The 27,396-nt window shown below is 45.1% G+C and overlaps 1 protein-coding gene across 4 annotated transcripts in view; it reads right to left on the reverse strand.

The window, feature by feature from the left end:
• Window positions 1-7,379: 7,379 nt before the first annotated feature.
• vps13d (vacuolar protein sorting 13 homolog D) overlaps window positions 7,380-27,396 on the reverse strand; it is a 62,266-nt gene continuing 42,249 nt past the window's right edge. For all 4 annotated transcript variants that reach the window (XM_014135238.2, XM_014135239.2, XM_045693110.1 and 1 more), the window contains 6 exons: window positions 24,449-24,616; window positions 18,115-18,247; window positions 17,679-17,874; window positions 9,790-9,921; window positions 8,857-9,097; window positions 7,380-8,633 (listed from right to left, as the gene is read on the reverse strand). In XM_014135238.2, coding sequence (XP_013990713.1) covers window positions 8,502-8,633; window positions 8,857-9,097; window positions 9,790-9,921; window positions 17,679-17,874; window positions 18,115-18,247; window positions 24,449-24,616 — 1,002 coding nt within the window. In that variant the 3' untranslated portion in view covers window positions 7,380-8,501. The remainder of the gene's footprint in view (window positions 8,634-8,856; window positions 9,098-9,789; window positions 9,922-17,678; window positions 17,875-18,114; window positions 18,248-24,448; window positions 24,617-27,396) is intronic.

The following is a 27,396-nucleotide window of genomic DNA, read 5'->3' on the forward strand; positions in this document are numbered from 1 at the left end:
CAATGGTGGGCGAGTGTCAAGATGGAGGGGTGGTGGATTGAGATTTTATATAGATAGGGCTCGATTCAATCAGATCCGCTTTAGTCAACATCTGCATAGCGGGGGTGGAACTGTGTTAGAGCTGCAAACGAGTGGCTACTGTTATCTAACGTCTCTGTCCTGAAGCAAGCACCAGCTATCCTTGAGCTGGCCTCAAGCAAGGCCCATATACCAGCTAATTCTAGGGCTACAATACCTCCTTTGCCAATTGGCCTGGACCCCTTTACTGTTGACTCAGAGCCCCGCCGATCCATCACGACTGGACTGCCGACGTGATCGCCCGATGTGGTCTATTCTGTTACGATATCGCTGCAGAACCATCTACTAGCCCCGGCCCGCTAGCTTTTTCTGAACGCTGTGTCCCCTGCTTGCCCAGCGTAGTAGTGACTACCGAACAGCATCCTGACTCACCTATTCCTACTCTTTTGACCCTATGATCACTCGGCTACACAGCTGATGCGTGCTGGACTGTTTCAATAACACGGTACCTCATTTTGTTTACCTGTCGGCCCCAGCCTCGAACTCAGGTCCTGTATGTACCTAACTGACCCGCTCTGCCCACTCATCACCATTTACCCGTTGTTGTCTTAGCTCTCCTGATCAACACCTGTGATTGCTTTATGCCTCTCTCTGTCAATATGCTTTGTCTACTGCTGTCTTGGCTAGTTTTTGTTTTATTTCACTGTAGATCCTTCAGTCCCGCTCAAAATACCTTAGATAGCTCTTTCGTCCTGTCTCTCACTGTTTCCGCTTGTTAGACCCCTCTCAGCCCCCAGCTGTGCCCTGGACACCATATGTAAATTAATTGCCCCCGATTTATCTTCAGAGTTTGTACTGTTAGGTGACCTAAACTGGGATATGCTTAACACCCCGGGCATCCTACAATCTAAGCTAGATGCCCTCAATCTCACACAAATTATCATGGAACCTACCAGGTACAAATCCGTAAACACGGGCACCCTCTTAGATATCATCCTGACCAACCTGCCCTCTAAATACACCTCTGCTGTCTTCACCCAGGATCTCAGCGATCATTGCCTGCATCCGTAATGGGTCCGCGGTCAAACGACCACCCCTCATCACTGTCAAATGCTCCCGAAAACACTTCAGCGAGCAGGCCTTTCTAATCGACCTGGCCCGGATATCCTGGAAGGATATTGACCTCATTCTGTCAGTAGAGGATACCTGGTTGTTCTTTAAAAGTGCTTTCCTCACCATCTTAAATAAGCATGCCCCATTCAAAAAATGTAGAACCAGGAACAAATATAGCCCTTGGTTCACTCCAGACCTGACCTCCCTTGACCAGCACAAAAACATCCTGTGGCGTACTGCATTAGCATTGAATAGCCCCCGCGATATGCACATTTTCAAGTAAGTTAGGAACCAATATACACAGGCAGTTAGGAAACAGAAATTTGCATCCCGTAGCACAAACTCCAAAAGGTTCTGGGACACTAAAGTCCATGGAGAATAAGAGCACCTCCTCTCAGCTGCCCACTGCACTGAGGCTAGGAAACACTGTCACCACCGATAAATCCACGATAACTGAGAATTTCAATAAGCATTTTTCTACGGCTGGCCATGCTTTCCACCTGGCTACTCCTACCCCAGTCAACAGCTCTGCACTCCTTCACCCAAATCCAGATAGCTGATGTTCTGAAATAACTGCAAAATCTGGATCCCTACAAATCAGCTGGGCTAGACAATCTGAACCCTCTCTTTCTAAAATTATCCACCGCAATTGTTGCAACCCCCATTACTAGCCTGTTCAACCTCTCGTATCGTCTGAGATCCCCAAAGATTGGAAAGCTGCCACGGTCATCCCCCTCTTCAAAAGGGGAGACACTCTAGACCCTACAGACCTATATCTATCCTACCCTGCCTTTGAAAGCCAAGTTAACAAACAGATCACTGACCATTTCGAATCCCACCGTACCTTCTCCACTATGCAATCTGGTTTCTGAGCTGGTCACGGGTGCACCTCAGCCACGCTCAAGGTCCTAAACGATATCATAACCACCATCGATAAAAGGCCATACTGTGCAGCTGTATTCATCGACCTGGCCAAGGCTTTCGACTCTGTCAATAACCGCATTCTTATCGGCAGATGCAACGGCCTTCGTTTCTCAAATGACTGTCTTGCCTGGTTCACCAACTACTTCTCAGAGTTCAGTGTGTCAAATTGGAGGGCATGTTGTCTGGACCTCTGGCAGTCTCTGGGGGTGCCACAGGGTTCAATTCTTGGGCCGACTCTCTTCTCTGTATACATCAATGATGTCGCTCTTGCTGCTGGTGATTCTCGGATCCACCTCTACGCAGATGACACCATTCTGTATACTTCTGGCCCTTCTTTGGAAGGGTTAACTAACCTCCAGATGAGCTTCAATGCCATACAACTCTCCTTCCGTGACTTCCAACTGCTCTTAAATGCAAGTAAAACTAAATGCTTGCTCTTCAACCAATCCCTGCCCGCCCGTCTAGCATCACTACTCTGGACGGTTCTGACTTAGAATATGTGGACAAGTACAAATACCTAGGTGTCTGGTTAGACTGACAACTCTCCTTCCAGACTCTAATCAAGCCTCTCCAATCCAAAATTAAATCTAGAATCAGCTTCCTATTTCGCAACAAAGCATCCTTCACTCATGCTGCCAAACATATCCTTGTAAAACGGACTATCCTACCGATCCTTGACTTCGGCGATGTCATTTACAAAATAGCCTCCAACACTCTACTCAGCAAATTGGATGCATGGATGTCCATCACAGTGCCATCCGTTTTGTCACCAAAACCCAATATACCACCCACCACTGCGACCTGTATGCTCTCATTGGCTGGCCATCGCTTCATATTCGTCGCCAAACCCACTGGCTCCAGGTCATCTATAAGGCTTTGCTAGGTAAAGCCCTGCCTTATCTCAGCTCACTGGTCACCATAGCAGCACACAACCATAGCACTCGCTCCAGCAGGTATATTTCACTGGTCACCCCCAAAGCAAATTCCTCCTTTGGCCGCCTTTCCTTCCAGTTCTCTGCTGCCAATGACTGGAACGAATTGCAAAAATCACTGAAGCTGGAGACTCATATCTCCCTCACTAACTTTAAGCATCAGCTGTCAGAGCAGCTTACAGATCATTGCACCTGTACATAGCCCATCTGTAAATTGCCCATCCAACTACCTCATCCCCATGTTATTTATTTTCTTTGCTCCTTTGCTCCCCAGTATCTCTACTTGCACATTCATCTTCTGTACATCTATTACTCCAGTATTTAATTGCTAAATTGTAATTATTTTGCCACTATGGCCTACTTATTGCCTTACCTCCCTAAATCATACCTCATTTGCACACACTGTATATAGACTTTTCTATTGTGTTATTGACTGTGCATTTGTTTATCACATGTGTAACTCTGTGTTGTTTGTGTCGCACTGCTTTGCTTTATCTTGGCCAGGTCGCAGTTGTAAATGAGAACTTGTTCTCAACTGGCCTACCTGGTTAAATAAAGGTGAAATAAAAAAAATATAAAACTAAACAATTGCAAGAGCAGCTGCTTACCGGTTTGACAGCTCCAAAGCACCTCTGACACCACCAAAACATCCGCTGTGCCGGTATCTGCTATCGCCGGTTAACGCTTGATCTGATTGAATCTAGACCCTAAACTGTCTCTGAGTGTGTGTGTTGGAGAAGACGGCTCAAATCTCAGGGGGCGAGGTCATAGCAAGTTTAGCCAAACAGCAGATAGATTTGAGGCGGTGGTTGGCCAAACAGACGACTCCCCCGGTGCTGAACTCTTCACCCTGACGCCTGGAAAGGCAGGCAGCTCTGCCGCTGCATGAGGCAAATGGTGGTCACACCAGATACTGACTGGTTTTCTGATCCACGTCCCTACCTTTTCTTTAAGGTATCTGTGACCATGGTATCTCTATTCCCAGTCATGTGAAATCCATCGATTTAGGGCCTAATGAATTGATTTCAATTGACTGATTTCCTTACATGAATTGTAACATCTTAGAAATTGTTGCATGTTGCATTTATATTTTTGTTCAGTGTATTTTGTATGGGTACATTATCTGTCTACCACATGGGCCATGGTTTAAGATGTTTTGGTCCGTCCCTCGCAGCATCCCACTTCTCCTCTAGTTTCACAAGTCAGACAAGTTTTGTGAATGTGAAAGACTGGTAATTGAGTGGAGGATCAGGCGGACGAGAGGTCCATCAATTACCAGTCTTTCACATTCACAAAACTCTTGTCTGACTTGTGAAACTAGAGAAGTGGGAGGGACGGACCAAAACAGCTTACACCGTGACTGGAAATAGAGATATGAATCTGTTGGTCACAGACACCTTTAAAGAAAAGTAGGGGTGTGGATAAGAAAACCAGTCAGTTATCTGGTGACCACCATTTGCCTCATGCAGAGCGCGACATCTCCTTCGCATAGAGTTGATCAGGCTGTTGATTGTGGCATGATTTCCCATACACACTGTCTGCCATCACCCTGGTACAGTTGAACTGGGATTCATCCATGAAGAGCACACTTCTCCAACGGCCATCGAAGGTGAGCGTTTACCCTCTGAAGTTGGTCACGACGCCGAACTGCAGCCAGGTCAAGACCCTGGTGAGGAGGACGAGCACACAGATGAGATTCCCTGAGACTGTTTCTGACAGTTTGTGCAGAAATTTTTCAGTTGTGCAAACCCAGCTTCGTCAGCTGTCCGGGTGGCTGGTCTCAGACGATCCCGCAGGTTAAGAAGACGGTTGTGGAGGTCCTGGGCTGGTGTGGTTATGCATGGTCTGCTGTTGAGGTCAGTTCGACATACAGCCAAATTCTCTAAAATGACATTGTGGTAGAGAAATTAACATTGAATTATCTAGCAACAGCTCTGGACATTCCTGCAGTCAGCATGTCAATTGCACTCAAAACACGAGACATCTGTGGCATTGTGTTGTGATAAAACTGCAGTTTCCCTTTATTGAGTGGCCCTTTATTGTCCACAGCACAAGGTGCAATGATCATGCTGTTTAACCAGCTTCTTGATATGCCACGTATATTATTGGAAAAGGAGAAATGCTCACTAAAAGGGAAGTAAACGTGTGCACAAAATTAGAATCTTGTGTGTCTGGAACATTTCTGGGATCTTTCACGAGCTCATGAAACATGGGACCAACACTTTACATGTTGCATTTATATTTTTGTTCAGTGTAGTAATGCTCTTAGTTAGGCTTTAGATACATTGACTATGCTCTCCTCTGTGAAGGGAGCTTTCCTTGCCACAACCTAATTTCTCTTTTGATTCAAATGAAGTGTGTAACCTCTCCATGACTACCAATGGTATGCAAAGACTCCTCCTCACAGTCTTGTGAGGGAGGCACTGAACTACAACTCCGCAGAACCTCAGGGCCTGTCTCGCTCCGTAATGTAGGCTCTCTTACAACATTCACCTGATATGAAACTGTAATGAAAACTAATGTGTAATTGTCCAGGCTTTGTACATATTTTTTATAATCACATGAATTCTGGAATCAAACAGACACTTCAGAGCCAGCATCTAATCAGTGATCAAACACACAAAAACCCTGGTCATGAATTTGATTGAGCTTCTTCTGAGAGCTTTAAAAGACTTCAGCGACTCCAGTGAAGGAGGAAGGGAAATCCAAACGAGCTAGGATCTTTAGATTGCTCATGTCTCACTGTTAAGATCACTGCAGCTTCTTGGGGGCTCAATGGGGGTTTGCGGTCCGATGCCTTGCAAAGCCACTTATTCTGAACCCCCTTAAAAAGGGAATTTGATCCATGTGGGACTGAATGTAGTGTGAGAATTCTTAGACCAGGGGCTAACTAGGTGATTCAACATCTTTAAGAGCTCACATTCAGTGCTTGGTGGTCATGTGTGGCTCAGTTGGTCAAGCATGGCGCTTGCAACGTTAAGATCATGGGTTCGAATTCCGCTGGGGCCATCCATACACCTTGTTCTGTGACCACAAAATAAACTATTGTAACAACACCATTGTAAAGAACTTCAGAACCCTTCACCTTGTTGGCACGGCGACTGCTCCATCACCAGGCAGAGCATGTCGTCTGGGGAGGGAGTCAGGGAGACAAATGAGCAATGGACTAGCCCCACAGCAAGGGGGAGACCCCAAGCCTCCGCTAACCTGTCAGTCAAGAGGAGGGATGGTGGAGCATTGGCCAAGAACTTCAGGAGAGTCAACTTCAGTAACTGCTTCATGGAGACAGGTTACAGAGCACAACTATAGTTACTATTTGAAATAAGGTACAATTCTCTTTGCATTATGATTGAATAATGAAGGTGTCCTTTCTGAGAGAAGTTGGTGGGCTGAACCCCCCCCCAAACATACCACTGCTACTGCAAAACTGGGGGAAGTGATGTTAAAAGCCCAAATTGTTTCTTTAAAGACGCAGTCTAGCTTTTCCTGTTGAAAAACGATATTCCAAGTATAAATACAGTAAAGTACACAGACTTAGGGGGAAAACAAAATAGTGCGCACTAAATGAGAAATAGAGAACAAAAAGAGGAAAGGCCACCCCTTCCCCCACTTGTGCCATGTCATGAAGATACCTACACCGCCCTCCAGAATTATTGGGACAGTGAAGCATTTTTCTTCCTTTGGTTCTATATTTCATATTTGTGCTTCTGTAACTTTCTCACTCATCATAATTCACAATGAATTGAGGATGATCTGTAATCATGGTAGCAACAACATTATTGAAGAAGTGTTTAGAAACATTCTATTCTTATTTACAATAAAAGTGACTCCAAAATGACACATTTACTATTCATTTCTATTGGGCACAAAATAATCTGAAACACAATCAAAACAAAGAAGAAATGCATCCAACAGATTTCTAGTCACAAGCTTGATGTAGTCATTGCGTGCAATGAATATGGGAACAAATACTTACCTTTTTACTACTTTACACAAGTCAATTTGTACCAATAATTTGTATCCCCTAAAATAGGGGGACTACTGTATGTACAAAAAGTGCTCTATATTATAAACGGTTCACCAATATGGATGAAAATACCCTCAAATTAAAGCTGACTTTAACCTCATAGTCATTGTTTGATTTCAAATCCAAACTTTGAGTATAGAGCCAAAAGAAGATAAAAATGATTCAGTCAGAATAATTACAGAAGGCACTGTATAAAGATGTGCCTTTAAATGGAGGTGCTAACAGTGGGTCCTTAATTTATGTGCAGAGAGTGCAGAGGTAGTTACAGATTGTGCCTTTCATTTGGGTGAATAAACAGTAAGGATGCACCAGGTGATATGGAAATCATGACATTTCGTTCAGTAACAGGCACAGAGGGTCCATAGTATTGAGTACTGCAGTTGTGGTGCTTTATTATAAGCAATGTCATCAATTCACTCTCTTTCCTCCTCCTCCACAGGTTAAAGCTCATGTCCTCCACCTTTCACAAGCTTTGGGTGTAACTAAGGCCCCTGGTCTGATCACAGTAGATAGAAACTCAATGTTCAAGGAACACATTCCAAAACCTACAGCTCTCAGAAGAAATTGGTTAAAAAGGACACTGGTAAAAAAAGTCCTAAAATAAAAGGGTGACCGAAACCAGACAGAGGCCCATGATTATAAAAGGCTAGGGACTTGAGTGGCAGTTCCCCCGACTGCCTTCCCTGTGTGGTGAGTGTGGCCCAGGTGGAGGGCAAGAGTAGCCAGTGTGTCCAAACTAAGTGTCAGTGCAATGAATTCAACCCGAAAATACTTTTATACACAAAATAAAGACATTTTAAAGGCAGTTTTGTACAGCATTTCACTTCACATCAACCCAAATAATAATAATAATTATACTGTCCAACTTGGTTATGTACATAGCTATAGTGTTATATTTGTATGTAGCTATATATGTACATAGGTGTCTATACACAAACATAATATAACACTACTCGTATGTGTGTACATCTACTGACATATACCTTATCTTATAAACATTTTTGTAAAATAAAACATCTGTCATCGTATTGTGTTCTAAATATACAGAAGTCGATAAAACAGCTGTTGGCATATTTCTTTTCATTGTTTAAACCGTGTGCATCTTGGGATGTTGGACCTTCTAAGTCTAAACTATGTTGCGCTACTAAACCAAGTGCAGTGGGGGCCGATCCTGACCCGGGATGGGCTTCACTTCACACAAAGCTGCAGCCAGACCAAGCCCTTATACCCATACAGACGGTCAGTCCAACAAGCCCGTTCACTTTGCACTGGCCTAGTTTTCTTCATATCAGGGCGGTGGAAAATTAGCAGGCTGTTGCCATCCAGGACCAGGATAGGGCATTCCGTCCTTAGAGAGACATAGGAGAAATTCTCTAGTGATTGTGGATCATATCTTCAGACACTAATCGCAACATATTAAAGACGACTACTTTCAGTGGGAAGAAACAGGAAGAACATGTGTATGTGCCACCCTTTCCAGGGGTCAGTTATGAGTCCAATAGTATGCAGTCTTCAGTCTCATTGGGCGGCAGCATGAGCTGCTGCTCGTAGTAAAGGCTCTTGGCATAGTTGATTTCTTGAGAGATTTTTACAGCAAGATTCTCGCTCTTCACATGAACCTATTAGGACATGAGGGAAAATGAACCTAATTTAACATTGTGGAACCTATGAAAACCATTACCAATATAAAAATGTTTCTACTTGACAAGTAAAAAAAGAACGTTTTTCATTTTTAAATGTGCAACATTTTGAATAAATAAATTAATAAATAATAATGCAATTACTAAGAAGTTAATTCATTAACACTACAGAATAGTTCTTATAGGGTTGTGGAAGTGTTACCATAGGCTTCTGGTGGGAAGGGCCTGGCATGGCTACGCCACTGCTGGTGCTCTCTGCCTTCTTGGTGAGCTGCACATACACCTTCCCATGGTCCTTTGAGACCAGGCAGTGGTACAGGTCATCATACTTGACCTCCAGGAAAATGGCCTCGCGGTCCACAAATTCACCAGGCTTGAGGAAGTAGACCACTTTGGAAGATATGAGCACGCAGTAGGTGTCTATGGGCTCCACAGCAATGAAGCTAAGTGAAGAGGGAGAGAGAGAAAAACATTTTGAAATCATGACTTGTTTGGCAAACATTTGTGAGCTGGATCGATCGGAGTTGATTCCCTGCTGAAAATAAAAGCTGGAGGCACTTGTTTTCAAGTAACCACTATGTATGTAATTTCCTAAAACTCTCACATGAGCTTTGCACAACACATGCTAACGTTAACAAGCATGGTGTGACCTAGGCAGCCCAGAGGCTGAGCTGAGTAATTGTCTGGTTAACATCTCTAGGGTCAGAGGGCAATGGCTAGAGACAGGGTTCTGCTGCCTCTCTGGAGTTATTAGCCTGTGAGAAGACAAATGCTCTAAGGGCCAGCAGAAAGACTGGTTAAAGGCTAGTTACCCGTCTTTCTCACTCTGGAGATACTAAATATTTATTAATAAACTTAAACGTAATGCAATATTAATCAGAGATCAATCAGAGATGTGAGTTTCTCCAAACCTTTTAAATAAGTCAACATATTCAGCAGGCTTTTGTTCCAGATCATCACCAACTCGTCATGGTGTAAATGAAAGACGAGTTGAATCAGGTGTGTTAGAGCAGGGCTGGAGCAAAAGTCTCTACACACTGTGGCCACTGTTCTTACACCGTTGTCCAACCAAAACAAGGGTGACTGGCCAGACAGTGGCTTAACTCTGGAAGCTCAGAACAGGAGGGTGACTCACAACTCAGAGTGGATGCTGTCAGTGAGGTGGAAGAGCTGCTCCTGTCCGTCGGCCTGGGTGGAGGAGAAGCGGGGCAGCAGGCCCTGTGGTCCCTTACAGCATCGTGGCTTCCTCACCCGCAGCACACTCAACCTGCAACACAGGATGGAAAACAAAGAGCAGCGTCAGCTGTCAGTATAGCTTGCCAAATACACAGCATCAATATAACAGCTTTGCCAGCAGCTTTATGAAATACACAGCATCAATATAACAGCTTAGCCAGCAGCTTTATGAAATACACAGCATCAATATAACCGCTTTGCCAGCAGCTTTATGAAATACACAGCATCAATATAACCGCTTTGCCAGCAGCTTTATGAAATACACAGCATCAATATAACCGCTTTGCCAGCAGCTTTATGAAATACACAGCATCAATATAACCGCTTTGCCAGCAGCTTTATGAAATACACAGCATCAATATAACCGCTTTGCCAGCAGCTTTATGAAATACACAGCATCAACATGCCAGCAGCTTTACATATGAGCCAAAAACGGTGTCAACATGGCAGGTCAACACAGTGGGTAAGGTGGTTTATAGAACATTGGTTGAGACTGATTCAGATTGGAAAGGACCTGTGAGGCTGTTGAGAGGTGAAGAGGTCACACAGTGCCCTGGTGCCAGCCTGCCTATGCCAGGTCTGAGCTAAGGTTTCACTTCCCCTTCAGACAACCCCATCCACCCCTCTCATTCCGGCTGCCAGTCAGCCCGGCCCCGGCTGGAATTCCCACATCTGGCTTGAATCTGCCGGGGCTGCGGTCTTTTGATTAGGGCCCGATGGGCTCCGGTGGATTCACAAAGGCGGCACTGTGCTGCTCTGCTCTACCCGGCTGGGCTGGGCTGCGGGGGTTTGCTTTTCTTGGGGAGAGACAGGTTCCAGGCTGTCTGCAGCTGGAGCCGCTGCTGTGGTGGAATGGGAGCGTGTGGGCAGTCTGGGCGCCGGGAGCTGTATGTGATGAGGGCTCCTCGGGCTGGCTGGCCCGCTCATTGTCAGCCACGGGTGAGAAATTGGGGGAGAAGCGTTCCAGCCTTGTGGGCAGCTCTGGAGATGAGGGCAGATCTGGCCCTCTAGCCTGGCAAGCGGGGTTCATCTGTGGGTCAGGCTCTGGAGGCCTGCCAAGAGAAGGAACAGACTGCTGTCAGCAGCTGACACACACCGCCCTGCTCCGGCCGTTCTCCTCCAGGAGACGGCGCCGCCCTGCTCCGGCCGTTCTCCTCCGGGAGACAGCACCGCCCTGCTCCAGCCGTTCTCCTCCGGGAGACCGCACCGCCCTGCTCCAGCCGTTCTCCTCCGGGAGACCGCACCGCCCTGCTCCAGCCGTTCTCCTCCGGGAGACAGCACCGCCCTGCTCCAGCCGTTCTCCTCCGGGAGACAGCACCGCCCTGCTCCAGCCGTTCTCCTCCGGGAGACAGCACCGCCCTGCTCCAGCCGTTCTCCTCCGGGAGACAGCACCGCCCTGCTCCAGCCGTTCTCCTCCGGCAGACAGCACCGCCCTGCTCCAGCCGTTCTCCTCCGGCAGACAGCACCGCCCTGCTCCAGCCGTTCTCCTCCAGGAGACAGCACCGCCCTGCTCCAGCCGTTCTCCTCCAGGAGACAGCACCGCCCTGCTCCAGCCGTTCTCCTCCAGGAGACAGCACCGCCCTGCTCCGGCCGTTCTAGACAGCACCGCCCTGCTCCGGCCGTTCTCCTCCAGGAGACAGCACCGCCCTGCTCCGGCCGTTCTCCTCCAGGAGACAGCACCGCCCTGCTCCAGCCGTTCTCCTCCAGGAGACAGCACCGCCCTGCTCCGGCCGTTCTAGACAGCACCGCCCTGCTCCGGCCGTTCTCCTCCAGGAGACAGCACCGCCCATTCTCCTACATTGCCCCTGGCCCTAGGCACTTCATGCAGATCAGAGCAGATTGGATGGGTAGTTACTGCATAAGCAATATGCTAGTAACTCCACTATGCCATCTGGAAGGCTGAATTTGCAGATCCAAGTTGATATATGAGGAGGTCACTTAGGACCTTTCCTATTGGACAAGCTCAGTTGGTAGTTCCTCCATTCGAAAATCTTATGGAGCTTTCAAAATGTGACCCTACAGCCGTGTGTGAACACCTAACAGCATTTGGCTCAAGTGTTCATGGCATGCACTGCAGAGAGGTATACCTTGTTAGAAGATAGATTATATGAAATGTCTCAACGGTACAGAAGTGAATATCTTGGAATGCGGGTGGAATAACCCCCATCCTCCTAGAGATGTGGAATGGCGGTTATGCTAAAACACATTCCGTACCAGTGTGTAGATGACTTTATGGCGAGACACATCATTAGCATGTCTGTCTGGCATTTCTTACGCAGGGTTGACAAAATAAAAACATTCCTCTCCTCTCACTTTCCAGCCCTGTGGTTTCACTGTGAAGTTGCTGCTGTTGTCATGCTCATTGTCTATGTTGGGCCAGAAAGAGTGGGTGGACTTGCTTTGTGCATAGTGTAGATTTCTCCTTGGTTCATTCATTTAAACCAACAGATACACGTTTAAATCTGATGACGAGCCATAACAAATAGATCAACAACACTGCTACCTAGGTCAATTACGCACTGTAATGTGCTGTATATCTTTCCCAGAAGCGGGTTTTGAAAACATGGGTCTAATGTTCTGTTTCTCCTCAGTGTAGTGTACTGTAGTGAAGGAATGCCTAGGACTGAGTTGACAGTGTGCTGAGGAGTGCGTCTCTCCCGCTTTGTTTGGGAAGTGTAATTGAGCTGGCTCTAGAAGGTTGCCAGGACCGAGGGAAAGTGGGAGGGAGGGAAGGAAGGTGGGAGGGGACACAGACAGACAGACAGACAGACAGACAGACAGACAGACAGACAGACAGACAGACAGACAGACAGACAGACAGACAGACAGACAGACAGACAGACAGACAGACAGACAGACAGACAGACAGACAGACAGACAGACAGAACAGACAGACAGACAGACAGACAGACAGACAGACAGACAGACAGACAGACAGACAGACAGACAGACAGACAGACAGACAGACAGACAGACAGACAGACAGAACAGACAGACAGACAGACAGACAGACAGACAGACAGACAGACAGACAGACAGACAGACAGACAGACAGACAGACAGACAGACAGACAGACAGACAGACGAGACAGACAGACAGACAGACAGAACAGACAGACAGACAGACAGACAGACAGACAGACAGACAGACAGACAGACAGACAGACAGACAGACAGACAGACAGACAGACAGACAGACAGACAGACAGACGAACAGACAGACAGACAGACAGACAGACAGACAGACAGACAGACAGACAGACAGACAGACAGACAGACAGACAGACAGACAGACAGACAGACAGACAGACAGACAGACAGACAGACAGACAGACAGACAGACAGACAGACAGACGGACAGACAGACAGACAGACAGACAGACAGACAGACAGACAGACAGACAGACAGACAGACAGACAGACAGACAGACAGACAGACAGACAGACAGACAGACAGACAGACAGACAGACAGACAGACAGACAGACAGACAGACAGACAGACAGACGGGTGAGATTGTGTGTGTGTGTATGTGGCGGGAGGGTTGTGTGAAAGACAGGAGGGAGAGTTCACGAGCAGGGCAGGAGAGCAAGGGGAGTGCGAACCATCACACAACGTCTGCTTCTCATTGACTTGTTTATTTCCTAGTGTGTGTTTTTCTGGAGATGTGATCTGAGCCAGTCATACAGAGGGTGAAGAGAAAGGGCTTCATGCACAGTGTAGAAGGTCATGTGATGAGCAACTCAATCCACAGTAGGGAGAAACTGTATATAACCCCACCATTGTTCCCTTAAATCATTTTACAGCTTTTCTTCTGTATGGGTTGGTATCACATCAATATCACTGCTTGATTAATAGGCATGACAGTGTTGGGGAGCATGTGTGTTGGTATGTGAGAGTGTTGGTATGTGAGAGTGTAAGTGTGTATGCGAGTGAAAGCATTAGTATGTGTGTTTAGTCTACATGTGTGAGTGTGTTATTAAGTGGGTGTGATAGCGTCGTCAGTGTCTGCTGTGAACCATGATTCCGGCACATTCTCTGGGTTGAACTCTGGCTGAACTTGTAGACACACTGTGGCAGGCACGCTTCGGATGCCCCCCCCTCCCCACCACCCCCCTTCCTCTCCACTCCTCTCCCTTCGCTCCCTTCTCCTCCGCTCCCCTCCCTCATACAGCAGAAACAGTTCATCTGCAGGTCCCTTATTGTTCCCTGTTCACGCACACACCTCTAAATCAACCCCTTAAAGGCAAGCACCGGCTTTCTTGATGTCTACAATATTCTCCTCGGGTATGCAATCTGGTTTCCGCTCAGGTTATGGATGTGTCAACGCAACCTTAAAAGGTCCTAAATGATGTCACCAGTGCCCTTGATTCTAAGCAATGTTGTGCTGCTATTTTTATTGACTTGGCCAAAGCTTTTGATACGGTAGACCATTCCATTCTTGTGGGCCGGCTAAGGAGTATTGGTGTCTCTGAGGGGTCTTTGGCCTGGTTTGCTAACTACCTCTCTCAAAGAGTGCAGTGTATAAAGTCAGAACATGTGCTGTCTCAGTCACTGCCTGTCACCAAGGGAGTACCCCAAGGCTCGATCCTAGGCCCCACGCTCTTCTCAATTTACATCAACATAGCTCAAGCAGTAGGAAGCTCTCTCATCCATTTATATGCAGATGATACAATCTTATACTCAGCTGGCACCTCCCCGGATTTTGTGTTAAATGCACTACAACAAAGCTTTCTTAGTGTCCAACAAGCTTATCTCTGCCCTTAACCTTGTTCTGAACACCTCCAGAACAAAGGTCATGTGGTTTGGTAAGAAGAATGCCCTCTTCCCATAGGTGTTATTACTACCTCTGAGGGTTTAGAGCTTGAGGTAGTCACCTCATACAAGTACTTGGCAGTATGGCTAGACGGTACACTGTCCTTCTCTCAGCACATATCAAAGCTGCAGGCTAAAGTTAAATCTAGACTTGGTTTCCTCTATCGCTCTTTCACCACAGCTGCTAAACTAACCCTGATTCAGATGACCATCCTACCCGTGCTAGATTACGACGACGTAATATATAGATCGACAGGTATGGGTGTTCTCGAGCGGCTAGATGTTCTTCACCATTCGGGCATCAGATTTGCCACCAATGCTCCTTATAGGACACATCACTGCACTCTATACTCCTCTGTAAACTGGTCTCTCTTTATTTAGTGTTGTCTCATTGTGATGTGCGTTTTGTCCTACATTTGCATTTCATTTTTTATCCCAGCCCCCAGCCTTTTGGTTGTAAATAAGAATTTGTTCTTAACTGACTTGCCTAGTTACCGTAATTTCCGGACTAGAAGCCGCAACTTTTTTCCCACTCTTTGAACCCTGCGGCTTAAACAATGGCTAATATATGGATTTTTCCCGCTTTCAAATTTTTTTTTCTCCAAAAAAACACATTCTGTGACGTGCTCAGTTTTTTGGTGGCATGAAGCTTTCATTAGACCAATGAAATTGCCGAACGGGTTAAGGTCAAACAACTTTTTTGTTTACTGTTTAGATTAAATCGAGCGTTCTCAAACTTCCCATCATTCTGATTACGGTAGTCATTTTGTCACCCTCATCATGGCAAAGACACGGAGAAATGCATATGATGCAGCTTTCAAGTTGAAGGCGATTGATCTGGCTGTTGGAAAAGGAAATAGAGCTGCTGCACAGGAGCTTGGTCTTAATGAGTCGATGATAAGACGTTGGAAACAGCAGCGTGAGGAATTGACTCAGTGCAAAAAGACAACTAAAGCTTACTGCTAATTTTTTATTTTTTGTTACAAGCCGTGTTTCGTTAAAGCCAATTTATTTTTGTTACAAACCGTGTTTCGTTAAAGCCTATTTATTTTTGTTACAAGCCGTGTTTCGTTAAAGCCTGTGTAAAGTTCATTTGTTTCAATGTACCGGTAGGCACCTGCGGCTTATAGACATGTGCGGCTTATTTATGTTCAAAATAATATATATTTTTAAATTCAGTGGGTGCGGCTTATATTCAGGTGCGCTCAATAGTCCGGAAATTACGGTAAATAAAGAATAAAATCAAACATACACAACAACATTTCCTAGTCCCCCCCACCACCCACAGTGACATGCATTAGTGCAATCTGTTATATTTACCATTCCAAGTACACAAATACCATTGTGCGCTTGGTCTGCCTAACGTATACACACACTGTACATAAATACTGAACAAATGGCTTGAACTCCCAGACAGCCTGTGTAATACAACCTGCCTGTGGCTTTAAAACCAGTGAGAGCTGGAGAGGACAGAGACAGGCTCCAGTGTAACAGTGCTGAGCCGTCAGAAGGTGTCACACCTTGTGTCCGTGTGAATTAAAGAGAGTGGCTGTGAGGACCGTTACCTGCCATGCTGCGCTGCTATAGACTCTAATTGGGGGAGAGGCTTGACCCAGCATCAAGCCAGCCGACCCCATTAAAAATGGCAGGTGGCATTTACAAGCACATCTGGTGGGTTTAGTTGGCGTGCACACACAGGAAGGAGTATGTGAGTGTCACACAAAATTCTGAAGAAATACATGAGGCCCTGCACCATATTAAAGTAACTGTCCAGTGTTTTCAGATTTCTATGAAATGTGACCTATAATTAATTACACTGAGTGAAATAGTTAGGCATTTTACATTTTATTAAAGGCCCAGTGCAGTCAAACTATAATGTATTGCGTTTTATATATATTTCCACACTATGAGGTTGGAACAATATTGTGAAATTGTGAAAATGATAATGCCCTTTTAGTGTAAGAGCTGTTTGAAAAGACCACTGGATATTTTTGTCCATTAGGTGGGATGGAGATTTACATTAGTAAAAAAAGTATAATGTTTTATTTAACCCTTATTTAACTAGGCAAGTCAGTTAGGAACAAATTCTTATTTACAATGACGGCCTACACCAGCCAAACCTGGACGATGCTGGGCCAATAGTGTGCCGCCCTATGGGACTCCCAATCACGGCCGGATGTGATACAGCCTGGATTCGAACCAGGGACTGTAGTGACGTTTCTTGCACTGAGATGCAGTGCCTTAGACTGCTGCGCCACTCGGAAGTTAATAGACCAATAAGAAAGAGAGTTTCAAATCTCTCTATCAATAACAGCTAGTTTTCCCCTCCCCACTCTCAGACCACACCCACACTGTCCTAACAAAAGTATTGCTTGATACATTTATGTAGTTTGTGTGTCGGGGGGCTAGGGTCAGTCTGTTATATCTGGAGTATTTCTCCTGTGTGAATTTAAGTATTTTCTGTCCTATGTGCTCAATCTCTCTCTCACTTCATTGTTAAAAAGCAGCTTTTCTGTGTTGGAATGGTGTGGGCATACCCCAACACCACAATGGTGTGGGCATACCCCAACGCCACAATGGTGTGGGCATACCCCAACGCCACAATGGTGTGGGCATACCCCAACGCCACAATGGTGTGGGCATACCCCAACGCCACAATGGTGTGGGCATACCCCAACACCCCAATGGTGTGGGCATACCCCAACACCACAATGGTGTGGGCATACCCCAACACCACAATGGTGTGGGCATACCCCAACAACAGAATGGTGTGGGCGTATAGCGGTCATTAAAGATATTAATGCGAGTAGACCGCTGACTGGCCAGCTCAGGAAATAGCAAGCATTTTTTAAACGATTGGTTCCCATTGAGAGTGGCAGGGATTTAATGGTTATTCTTTGAAAGTTGCCATTTAGGAGTCATTCTTATGGTAAAATTGGTGTTATGACATGTCTCTCCAGGTTTAGGCACTTACCTGTGGTTACTGAGGCTGGCCATGTCTCGGACCGTCTGTGCTGTCTCCGAGGCAAAGTCCAGCGCACCGGCCACCGGCTTGGTCACCGTACCAACCAGACCTTTCCCCAGGCCAGAGAAGAAGCCGCTGACTCCTCCCTCAGTCTTCACCCCCTCCACTGTGGACGTGATGACGCTGGTCAACCCTCCGATGATACCTGTGAGGCACCAGATAAGAACCAGGTGTGACTCCTCACGAACAGCTAAATGGATTCTGATGTATTACAGATTAAAAAGGCCTGATAGTCCACACTGTGCAATGGAGCCCAGCGGATCAATCTAATGTTTGAGTAATAAAATGCAAGTGCCATATTGTAAGTGAAAGACAGACTACAGTCAGTAGTGGTATTACTACAGTATTATTAGTAGCACTACAGTATTATTGTAATAGTACATACCATGAGCCAATCCATGAATCCCAGCCACCAGATGCTCTCCGCTGGTGGCACCATGGTAACGGATGTACTCTCTTTCGTTCTGATGTCGATTGTCCATGGTCTTGCCCAACCCGTCCGACAAAGTCCCTGCAAACTAAGAAGACACAGAGAGAGAGAGAGTCTCTTCAGTCAGTCTTTTTCACACCATATCAGCAGAACCCTTCATTTCAAGCATGTTTTATACACAGTATTTGGAAATAGTCTATTTATCACGTCTTAGAAAAGGTGTACCACAAGGCTCAGTTTTGGCCACCCTTCTATATTTATAAATGATTTAAAAATGTATTAAAAAGATGTTACTTTGTTCACTGCAGTCTAATCTGATTCAGGTCGACCACATAGTACAACTCTTTGCTCCCACATGCTATGTAGGGGCCATTAGACCAGTGCAGCCCTCACACTAGGCCTTGCAGTGGAATGATGGATTGTCCCAGTCAAATACCTTTCAATTCACACAAGCATGATGTCATTCTCTCTTTCCAACTTATAAAGGATACTAACTCAAGTCTAAGCCATCCAACAAAACCACCTAACTCATACTGAAAAGGTTGTCAATTTCTTTCTAGTGATGGGGGAAGAAATCGATACAGTATCACAATATTCTTTTTGACAATATTATATAGATAATGACTCCAAGTATTGATCATTTTTTGTTGTTAGTTAATGTTAGCTAGCGCTAGTCGGCTGTTCCTGCGCCAAAACTCTGGTATCTCTCTTTCTATAGCATGTTCTCCATCTTCTTGAGGAAAAACGTTGTCATTTCTTCTCTTGTCCCTCTGCAGCAGATATAGTGGGCAATAGATTTGAAAAAAATCTAAATCGCAATAAAATTGCAGTATTGAATCGCAATTCATATAGAATCACAATACATATCGGCACCTAAGTATCGTGATAATATCATATTGTGAGGTCCCTGGCAATTCCAAGCCCAATTTCTTTCCTTTTACCAGTGATTCCTGAGATGAGCTGATGTTGAGTTGCCATATTAAAACACAAATGCGTGTCACATATCCAGAGCTCACAACCTCACTGAGTGAAAAAGTTCTACAGTAGCCCAATGCTGGTGGGCTGGTTCTCATCCCCCACAGCTGAACTAGAGAGACAGGGGGGGGGAGAGCTGATAGAGAAGAAAACAGATTTTACACAGCGCCTGCCTTATCCATCTGGCCAATATATCAGCGAGTCATTTGTCTGCTGGAGTGGAGTGCCTTCACACCCCCATCTTTCCCCAGCGCTGACCTGTCTCTCCCCCTCCGCCTATCCCCTCTCCTCCCTTCCACCCAGCAGGTGCCTGCTGGAAGTGGGTTTGTGTTACGGGGGGAGCTCCCCAGAGGAGGCTGGGTTCTATGTAAACACACCCGGGCCCTCCGCCACTCTGCAGACAGCGCCAAGCCTGAACTTGGGATGACCTCGCCAAGCAAAGTCCCCGGAGAGTTCATTGGAAGGCCAGCACAAACTCTCTCCATCTCTATTTTTTATTTTATTCCCCCTCTTTATGAAACTAAACCAATGTTCGTACCAGACCTGTGTCCCAAGGGAGTGAGAGGTGAGGAGTGAGGGGCGAGGGGTGAGGAGCGAGGGGGAGATAAAGATGCTTTCAAGTTTACACCCCCCTCCCCTTCTATGCTGAAGGACACACACAATGTGAAACTGGGGCCCGTCTGGTTTGTTAACATTGGGTGATCAAGGAAGGGATCTCATAGATTACATGGAGTGTCAGTCATTAAAGGGACGAAGGTGCATCAGATGAAAGTAAACCCCGCAAGGAACAAGGAAACTACATGTGGTTTTACATGTGGTGTGTAGGTGACCAGCTGCAGCATGACACGCACACAAACATAAGCACGTGCACACCAATATTTTTTTACCAAGTTCCATTTTCCTATCAATCATTTTGAAGTCTCTCAATAAAACCTGCAATAATGTCCTCAATGTAGGCTAGCTATGTATATGGAACGGGTCAAATAGGTCTATATGGCAAGAGTTTTTAGTAGAAGGTCTGCTACCCGGGCCAGGGAATGAGTTGAGCAGACCAACCCATAAAAAGGAGAAAAATAACATCCATAAAGAAAGCATAACAACCATCAAGTGGAAATGCAGAAGCAGTTAGGCCAAAGGTTCATGGCTGTAGAGGCCTACATAAACTAAACTCAGCAAAAAAAAGAAACGTCCCTTTTTCAGGACCCTGTCTTTCAAAGATAATTCGTAAAAATCAAAATAACTTCACAAATCTTCATTGTAAAGGGTTTAAACACTGTTTCCCATGCTTGTTCAATGAACCATAAACAATTAATGAACATGCACCTGTGGAACGGTCATTAAGACACTACCAGCTTACAGACGGTAGGCAATTAAGGTCACAGTTATGAAAACTTAGGACACTAAAGAGGCCTTTCTACTGACTCTGAAAAACACCAAAAGAAAGATACCCAGGGTCCCTGCTCATCTGCGTGAACGTGCCTTAGGCTTGCTGCAAGGTTGCTCTTCATTGACGAGTCGCGGTTTTGTCTCACCAGGGGTGATGGTCGGATTCGCGTTTATCGTCGAGGGAATGAGCGTTACACTGAGGCCTGTACTCTGGAGCGGGATCGATTTGGAGGTGGAGGGTCCGTCATGGTCTGGGACGGTGTGTCACACCATCATCGGACTGAGCTTGTTGTCATTGTAGGCAATCTCAACGCTGTGTGTTACAGGGAAGACATCCTCCTCCCTCATGTGGTACCCTTCCTGCAGGCTCATCCTAACATGACCCTCCAGCATGACAATGCCACCAGCCATACTGCTTGTTCTGTGTGTGATTTCCTGCAAGACAGGAATGTCAGTGTTCTGTTATGGCCAGCAAAGAGCCCGGATCTCAATCCCATTGAGTACGTCTGGGACCTGCTGGATCGGAGGGTGAGAGCTCGGGCCATTGCCCCCAGAAATGTCTGGGAACTTGCAGGTGCCTTGGTGGAAGAGTGGGGTAACATCTCACAGCAAGAACTGGCAAATCTGGTGCAGTCCATGAGGAGGAGATGCACTACAGTACTTAAAACCTCTCTGGGGTATGTGGGACGCTATTCAACAGCCAGTGAAATAGCAGGGCGCAAAATTCAAAACAACAAAAATCTCATAATTCAAATTTGTCAAACATACAACTATTATATCCCATTTTAAAAGATACACTTCTCGTTAATCCAACCACATTGTCCGATTTCAAAAAGGCTTCACGGCCAAAGCATAACATTAGATTATGTTAGGATAGCGCCTAGAAAAGAAAAACCACACAGCCATTTTCCAAGCAAGGAGAGGCGTCACAAAAACCAGAAATACAGCTAAAATTAATCACTAACCTTTGATGATCTTCATCAGATGGCACTCATAGGACTTCGTGTTACACAATACATCTATGCTTTGCTCGATAAAGTTCATATGTATATCCAAAAACCCCATTTTACATTGGCGTGTAATGTCCAGAAATGTTTTGCCTCCCAAAACTTCCGGTGAATGAGCACATCAATTTACAGAAATACTCATCATAAACATTGATAAAATATTCAACTGTTATTCAAAGAATTATAGATACACTTCTCCTTAATGCAACCGCTGTGTCAGATTTCAAAAAAGCTTTACGGCGAAAGCAAATTTTGCAATAATCTGAGTACAGCGCTCAGATGTCAAAACAAGCCATACAGATACCCGCCATTTTGGAGTCAACAGAAATGACAAAAATTACATTATAAATATTCACTTACCTCTGATGATCTTCATCGGAATGCACTCCCAGGAATCCCAGTTCCAGAATAAATGTTCATCTTTATGTCCAAATACCTCCATTTTGTTTGCGCGTTCAGTCGAGTAATCCAAATCCACTGTGCTTGGGCAGTAAGTTCAGACGAAAAGTCAAAAAAGTTATATTACAGTTCGTAGAAACATGTCAAACGATGTATAGAATCAATCTTTCGGATGTTTTTAATCATAAATCTTCCATAATATTCCAACCGGACGATTCCTTTGTCTTCAGAAATGAAAAGGAACACACCTAACTCTCAGTCATCTGATTCCAATGTATTTTATTCTCTCCCCATTCACAGTAGAAGCATGAAACAACGTTCTAAAGACTGTTGACATCTAGTGGAAGCCTTAGGAAGTGCAAAATGACCCCATTGACACTGTATACTGGATAAGGAATCACTTGAAAAACTACAAACCTCAGATTTCCACACTTCCTGGTTGGATTATTTCTCAGGTTTTTGCCATCATTCAAACAGTTTTAGAAACATCAGAGTGTTTTCTATCCAAATCTACTAATAATATGCATATCCTACCTTCTGGGCCTGAGAAGCAGGCAGTTTACTACGGGCACGCTTTTCATCCGGACGTCAAAATACTGCCCCCTACCCCGATGAAGTTAATGCAGCTGGTGGCCACACCAGATACTGACTGGTACTTTGGATTTTGACCCTCCCTTTGTCCAGGGACACATTATTCAATTTCTGTTAGTCACATGTCTGTGGAACTTATTCAGTTTATGTCTCAGTTGTTGAATCTTGTTATGTTCATACAAATATTTACACAAGTTAAGTTTTCTGAAAATAAACGCAGTTGACAGTGAGAGGACGTTTCTTTTTTTGCTGAGTTTATATGATGATGCTGCTACAAGTGAGAAATGATGCACAATCAGACGACTGGTTTAACATAGTTAAGTGACAAAACTAGTGTTTTGCTTCTTTTTGACACCATACTTCTTGAGCTGATTTAAATTAGTTAATAACAAGGTAATTCATTTCATCAAGACACTTAAATACCATTGGGAGATTAACTTTTTTCCATTGAATACTGTGGCATGGAATTTTTATAAGGCACACATCTTGGCAAGTCATTTTTATTAGAAGTTGGAAACCCCTGTGTGTGTGTGTGTGTGTGTGTGTGTGTGTGTGTATGCCCGTGTGCATGCCCGTGTGCATAGGGGCTCCTCCTACTTTGTTGTTGTTCAGCAAACAAAGCGATTGTTCACAAGGGGGAAATCATTTGATTGGAAGAAAGAAAAACATGAAAGTAAACTAATGATGACATTTTGTTTTTCTTCAGAGAGGGAGGAGTATGTCAAGTCAGTGGAGAAGAAGTCATCCTTCATTTTCAGGAGAGCAAACGTTACAGGACACTGCCTTGACAGAGTGTTTAGGCTCGCAGCTACAAAGATTTCAAACCAGTCAACAGGAGCAGAGCTGCCTTAAACTAGGATTATGGATTAGCCTCAATGGGAAAAGTTGGTGTAACAGGATCTCACAACCTCAATGTGTGTGTTCCCGAGCGTAGGCAGACACAGGGATTCCATTTGCAATAAGAAACAGCAAGTTACAGTTGCAAAGCAGAGCTGAAATCTGGGGCAGGACGCGAGTGGTGTGTGTGGGCCTGGGGCCATGGGCTGGTCAAGAGCTAGGACAAGGGCTGTGTGGCTGGGCCTACTGGCTGTCTGATATTCATGACATCAATGCCGCAGCACAAATACGAGTAAATTGCCGTGCAGGGAGAGGGGACAAAGAGAGACAGAGAGAGGGGGAGGGAGGGAATGAGAGAGCGCTAGAGCACAGAAAGAGAGCGAGCTGACTGACATTAAGCTGGCTGACACAGCTTGGCAGGGGGAGTGTGTGGGGCTGCCTGTATCTTCCAGAGGCCTGCTGAGAGCTGGCTGAGGATAGGGGAGAGAGGAGGACTTGGGGCTAAATGACTGGGTTCTGGACTGACAACGTTCCAAAACCAGAATGGGTCCTTTAGCTTGGAACAGTGCCCCCCAGGACACGTCTCATTGTAATGTAAAGGAACTGATTACTGTTCAGGGACAGAATGGCCAAAGGGTTGGGGCATTACACTGGTCCTTGGAAGGTTACTGATAAAGAAAATAGAACATATACAGACCTGCTATAAAAGCGTAATATTCTCTATGTATTCACTAAGAGTATCCATTAAATAACAATATTTTAGATGTTTGCTAAGAGTTGGTCAGCCCTAGGGTCAGGTAATTATACAACTGTTCCATCTCCTATCCTGGAAGCCACATAACATTTAGTGACAGAGCTGATACACGCACTGATCCATCAAAGTAAGCAGAGGCCAATTTCATTGGAAAGTGATAGAAAAGCCTCAGCGCACAGAACAACCTGTGTGTGTGTGTGTGTGTGTGTGTGCGCGCCTCATTTCAGCATAGTAGTCTTGAAACTGGGACACCTACTGTAATTTCATAATGGAAAGTTAAACACAATCAACATCAACACAGAGCGCAAGTAAACAGGAAGGTAAACCCCAACAACGATACCTTGGCGGCGGAGTTGGACACTCCGTGGGTGACGTTGCGGATGAGCCCGCCCACATTGCCGTACTTGATAAGCTCGGAGACGCCCTCGGTGACATCATTGAGCAGTCCCATGGGGTTCCCCAGGAAGTCCACCGAGCCGAGGATCTGAGCCGCCTGGCTAATCAGCTCCTGAAGTGGAACACATCAAAAGGGATTGGCTGTGAAGTGCAACAGCAACAAAACCTGATTGGCTGTGAGATGCAGCAGCACCTGATTAGTTACCTCACTGTGACCAGGGCTTGAAGTTTGAAGTGAAGCATTGACCCATTGGCCAGACACTAGAAAAAGTTTCATTTAAAACAATCAGTATGGATAATACTTGCAAAGAGCCTCCTCCTCCTCAGTCCTGCCGGGATTGTTTTGGGGGGATCATTTGTTTTATGTTGTCTCACCAAAGCAGTCTCTGTTTAATGGAGAGCTCTACATTCGAGCTGTTATTAAGTAGTAGAACAGATGGTAAACATGGGATTGTTTTTGATATTACAACAGAGCGCACAAGGCAGATCATATTCCAGAAGTATTTTACACTTTGGCATTCCCACATCATATGAAAGAAGGTGCCCTGAGTGTCATTAGAGCAGAGAGTACAATTATGTGATGGTTTGGCTTCGATTTGATATCATTTCCAGGGAGGAAAATAAGATCTGTGAATTTCTGGAAGATAAAGCTATATTGGGCCATATTGTTTGCCAATTGAGAACATTGTTGAATGATTGTAAATCTTTATTCCATAATCTGTAAATTTAAAGAGGCTTGGATGAGGCCTTTACTAGAAGGGAATACATTTCAGAGACCCTCTTTTTCTAAGCAATACCTTATGAAAGATATAAAGGCTTATCTTTGTTTCCCAAGGTATCACCAAACGTAATTGTAAGTAGAAAAATAACAAGGTGCCAGGCAGGTTGTGCTTTTGTTGGATGTCTTCGAATGCGCAGGGACCCTCATCCCCAAGAATGTCTGAAAGTCTGTGCACTCCATTGTCATGCCACAAGGGAAAGCAGATAGGGCCTCCCACCCTGAGACCAAGATGATGGAAAACAAACAGAAATGGTGTGTGAAATGATAGGGCCAAATCTTAATTTAGATTGTTTCAGAAGAACATTGGAATAAATTAGGTCTTGTAATCTGTGCGGGTGAAAACATTTTATTCTATGGGAGGCCATGACAAGCAAGCTTCTGGATTTAACCAAGTAGCAAGAGAACGCAGAGCAAGGACCAAGTCTACCATTGGAAGATTGGGAGGCTTAGTCCACCTGAGGTTTTTTGTCTCTGTAATATGGAGGTGGTGCTATGGGGAGCATTGAACTGAAACAATTTTTTGTGGAAGGATGTTGATTTGAACAATTGAAATGAATTGGGAGATGTAGTCCATCTACATACATCTGTTTCTACATCTTTAAAGACTTCAAATGATTCAATACAATCTTTTGCAACGGTGGATACATTTCAACACCCAGATATATACAATTGTGGACCACTGGGATATTTAAAGGAATAGACGACTCTGGGTCTATTGTTGAGTGGTAATAATGCAGACCCTCAATCGATCTTGTATCCTGCAATTTTGCTAAAAAAACTGAAGATATCTAAAAGGTGGGGAAGAGACTGAGAAACTTTCTGGAAGAATAATAATGTAATCAGCATATAGCGATAAGTGATGTTTGGTGCCATAGATTATGACAGGATCATGGCAGATTGATCTGGGCTATGGGTTCAACAGATAAGACAAATGACAGCGAAGAAAGAGGACAGCCCTGGAGAGAACTGACGGGAGCAGATGTTTCCAGTTAGAGCCATTGCAGATTGGTTGGCGTAAGGGTTTGAATCATTGACATAAAATAATCCCTGATACCCAATGTAGTGTAACACTTAATGAAAATGACATTCTAGGCGATCAAAAGCCTTTTCTGCATCAAGTGAGAGAACTGCATTATGAGACTCAGCACTATCTGATGCTTTGATGATATAGGAGGCAGTGAATATTATCAGCCACGAGGCGTACTTTTATAAAACCTGTTTGGTTGTTATGAACTAGAGTGGTCGTAAAGGGTTCTAGGCGAGATGCCAACACTTTGGCGTAAAGTTTAATATCTGCATTGAGCAGAAAAAGGGGGTGATAGCTAAAACATATAAGAAGGGTCTTTGTCCTTTAAAAGCAGTGAAATAATGTCAATATCATTTTTCGAGAATGAACCGTTCGTTGGTGACAGCAGAGTGAATCATATCTAATGAGTGGCAGAATGTGATGTAAAATTTAGGTGGTATGCCATCCAGCCCCGGATGCATTCGGAAAGTATTCAGACCCCTTGCCCTTTTCCACATTTTGTTACATTACAGCCTTATTGTAAAATGTATTATACTGTTTTTTCCCCCCTCATCATTCTATACACAATTCCCCATAATGACAGGTTTTTAGATTTGTGTGCAAATGTATTAATAATAAAAACAGAAATATTACTTCAAATAAGTATTCAGACCCTTTACTCAGTACTTTGTTGAAGCACCTTTGGCAGCGATTACAGCCTCGAGTCTTCTTGGGTATGACACTACAAGCTTGGCACACCTGTATTTGGGGAGTTTCTCCCATTCTTCTCTGCAGATCCTCTCAAGCTCTGTCAGGTTGGATGGGGAGTGTTGCTGCACAGCTATTTTCAGGTCTCTCCAGAGATGTTAGTTCGGGTTCAAGTCCGGGCTCTGGCTGGGCCACTCAAGGACATTCAGAGACTTGTCCCGAAGCGACTCCTGCGTTGTCTTGGCTGTGTGCTTAGGGCCGTTGTCCTGTTGGAAGGTGAACCTTTGCCCCAGTCTGAGGTACTGAACGCTCTGGAACAAGTTTTCATCTCTCTGTACTTTGCTCCTTTCATCTTTCCCTTGATCCTGACAAGTCTCACAGTCCCTGCCGCTGAAAA

This window comes from Salmo salar, chromosome ssa13, assembly GCF_905237065.1.
Source record: "Salmo salar chromosome ssa13, Ssal_v3.1, whole genome shotgun sequence".
NCBI lineage: Eukaryota > Metazoa > Chordata > Actinopteri > Salmoniformes > Salmonidae > Salmo > Salmo salar.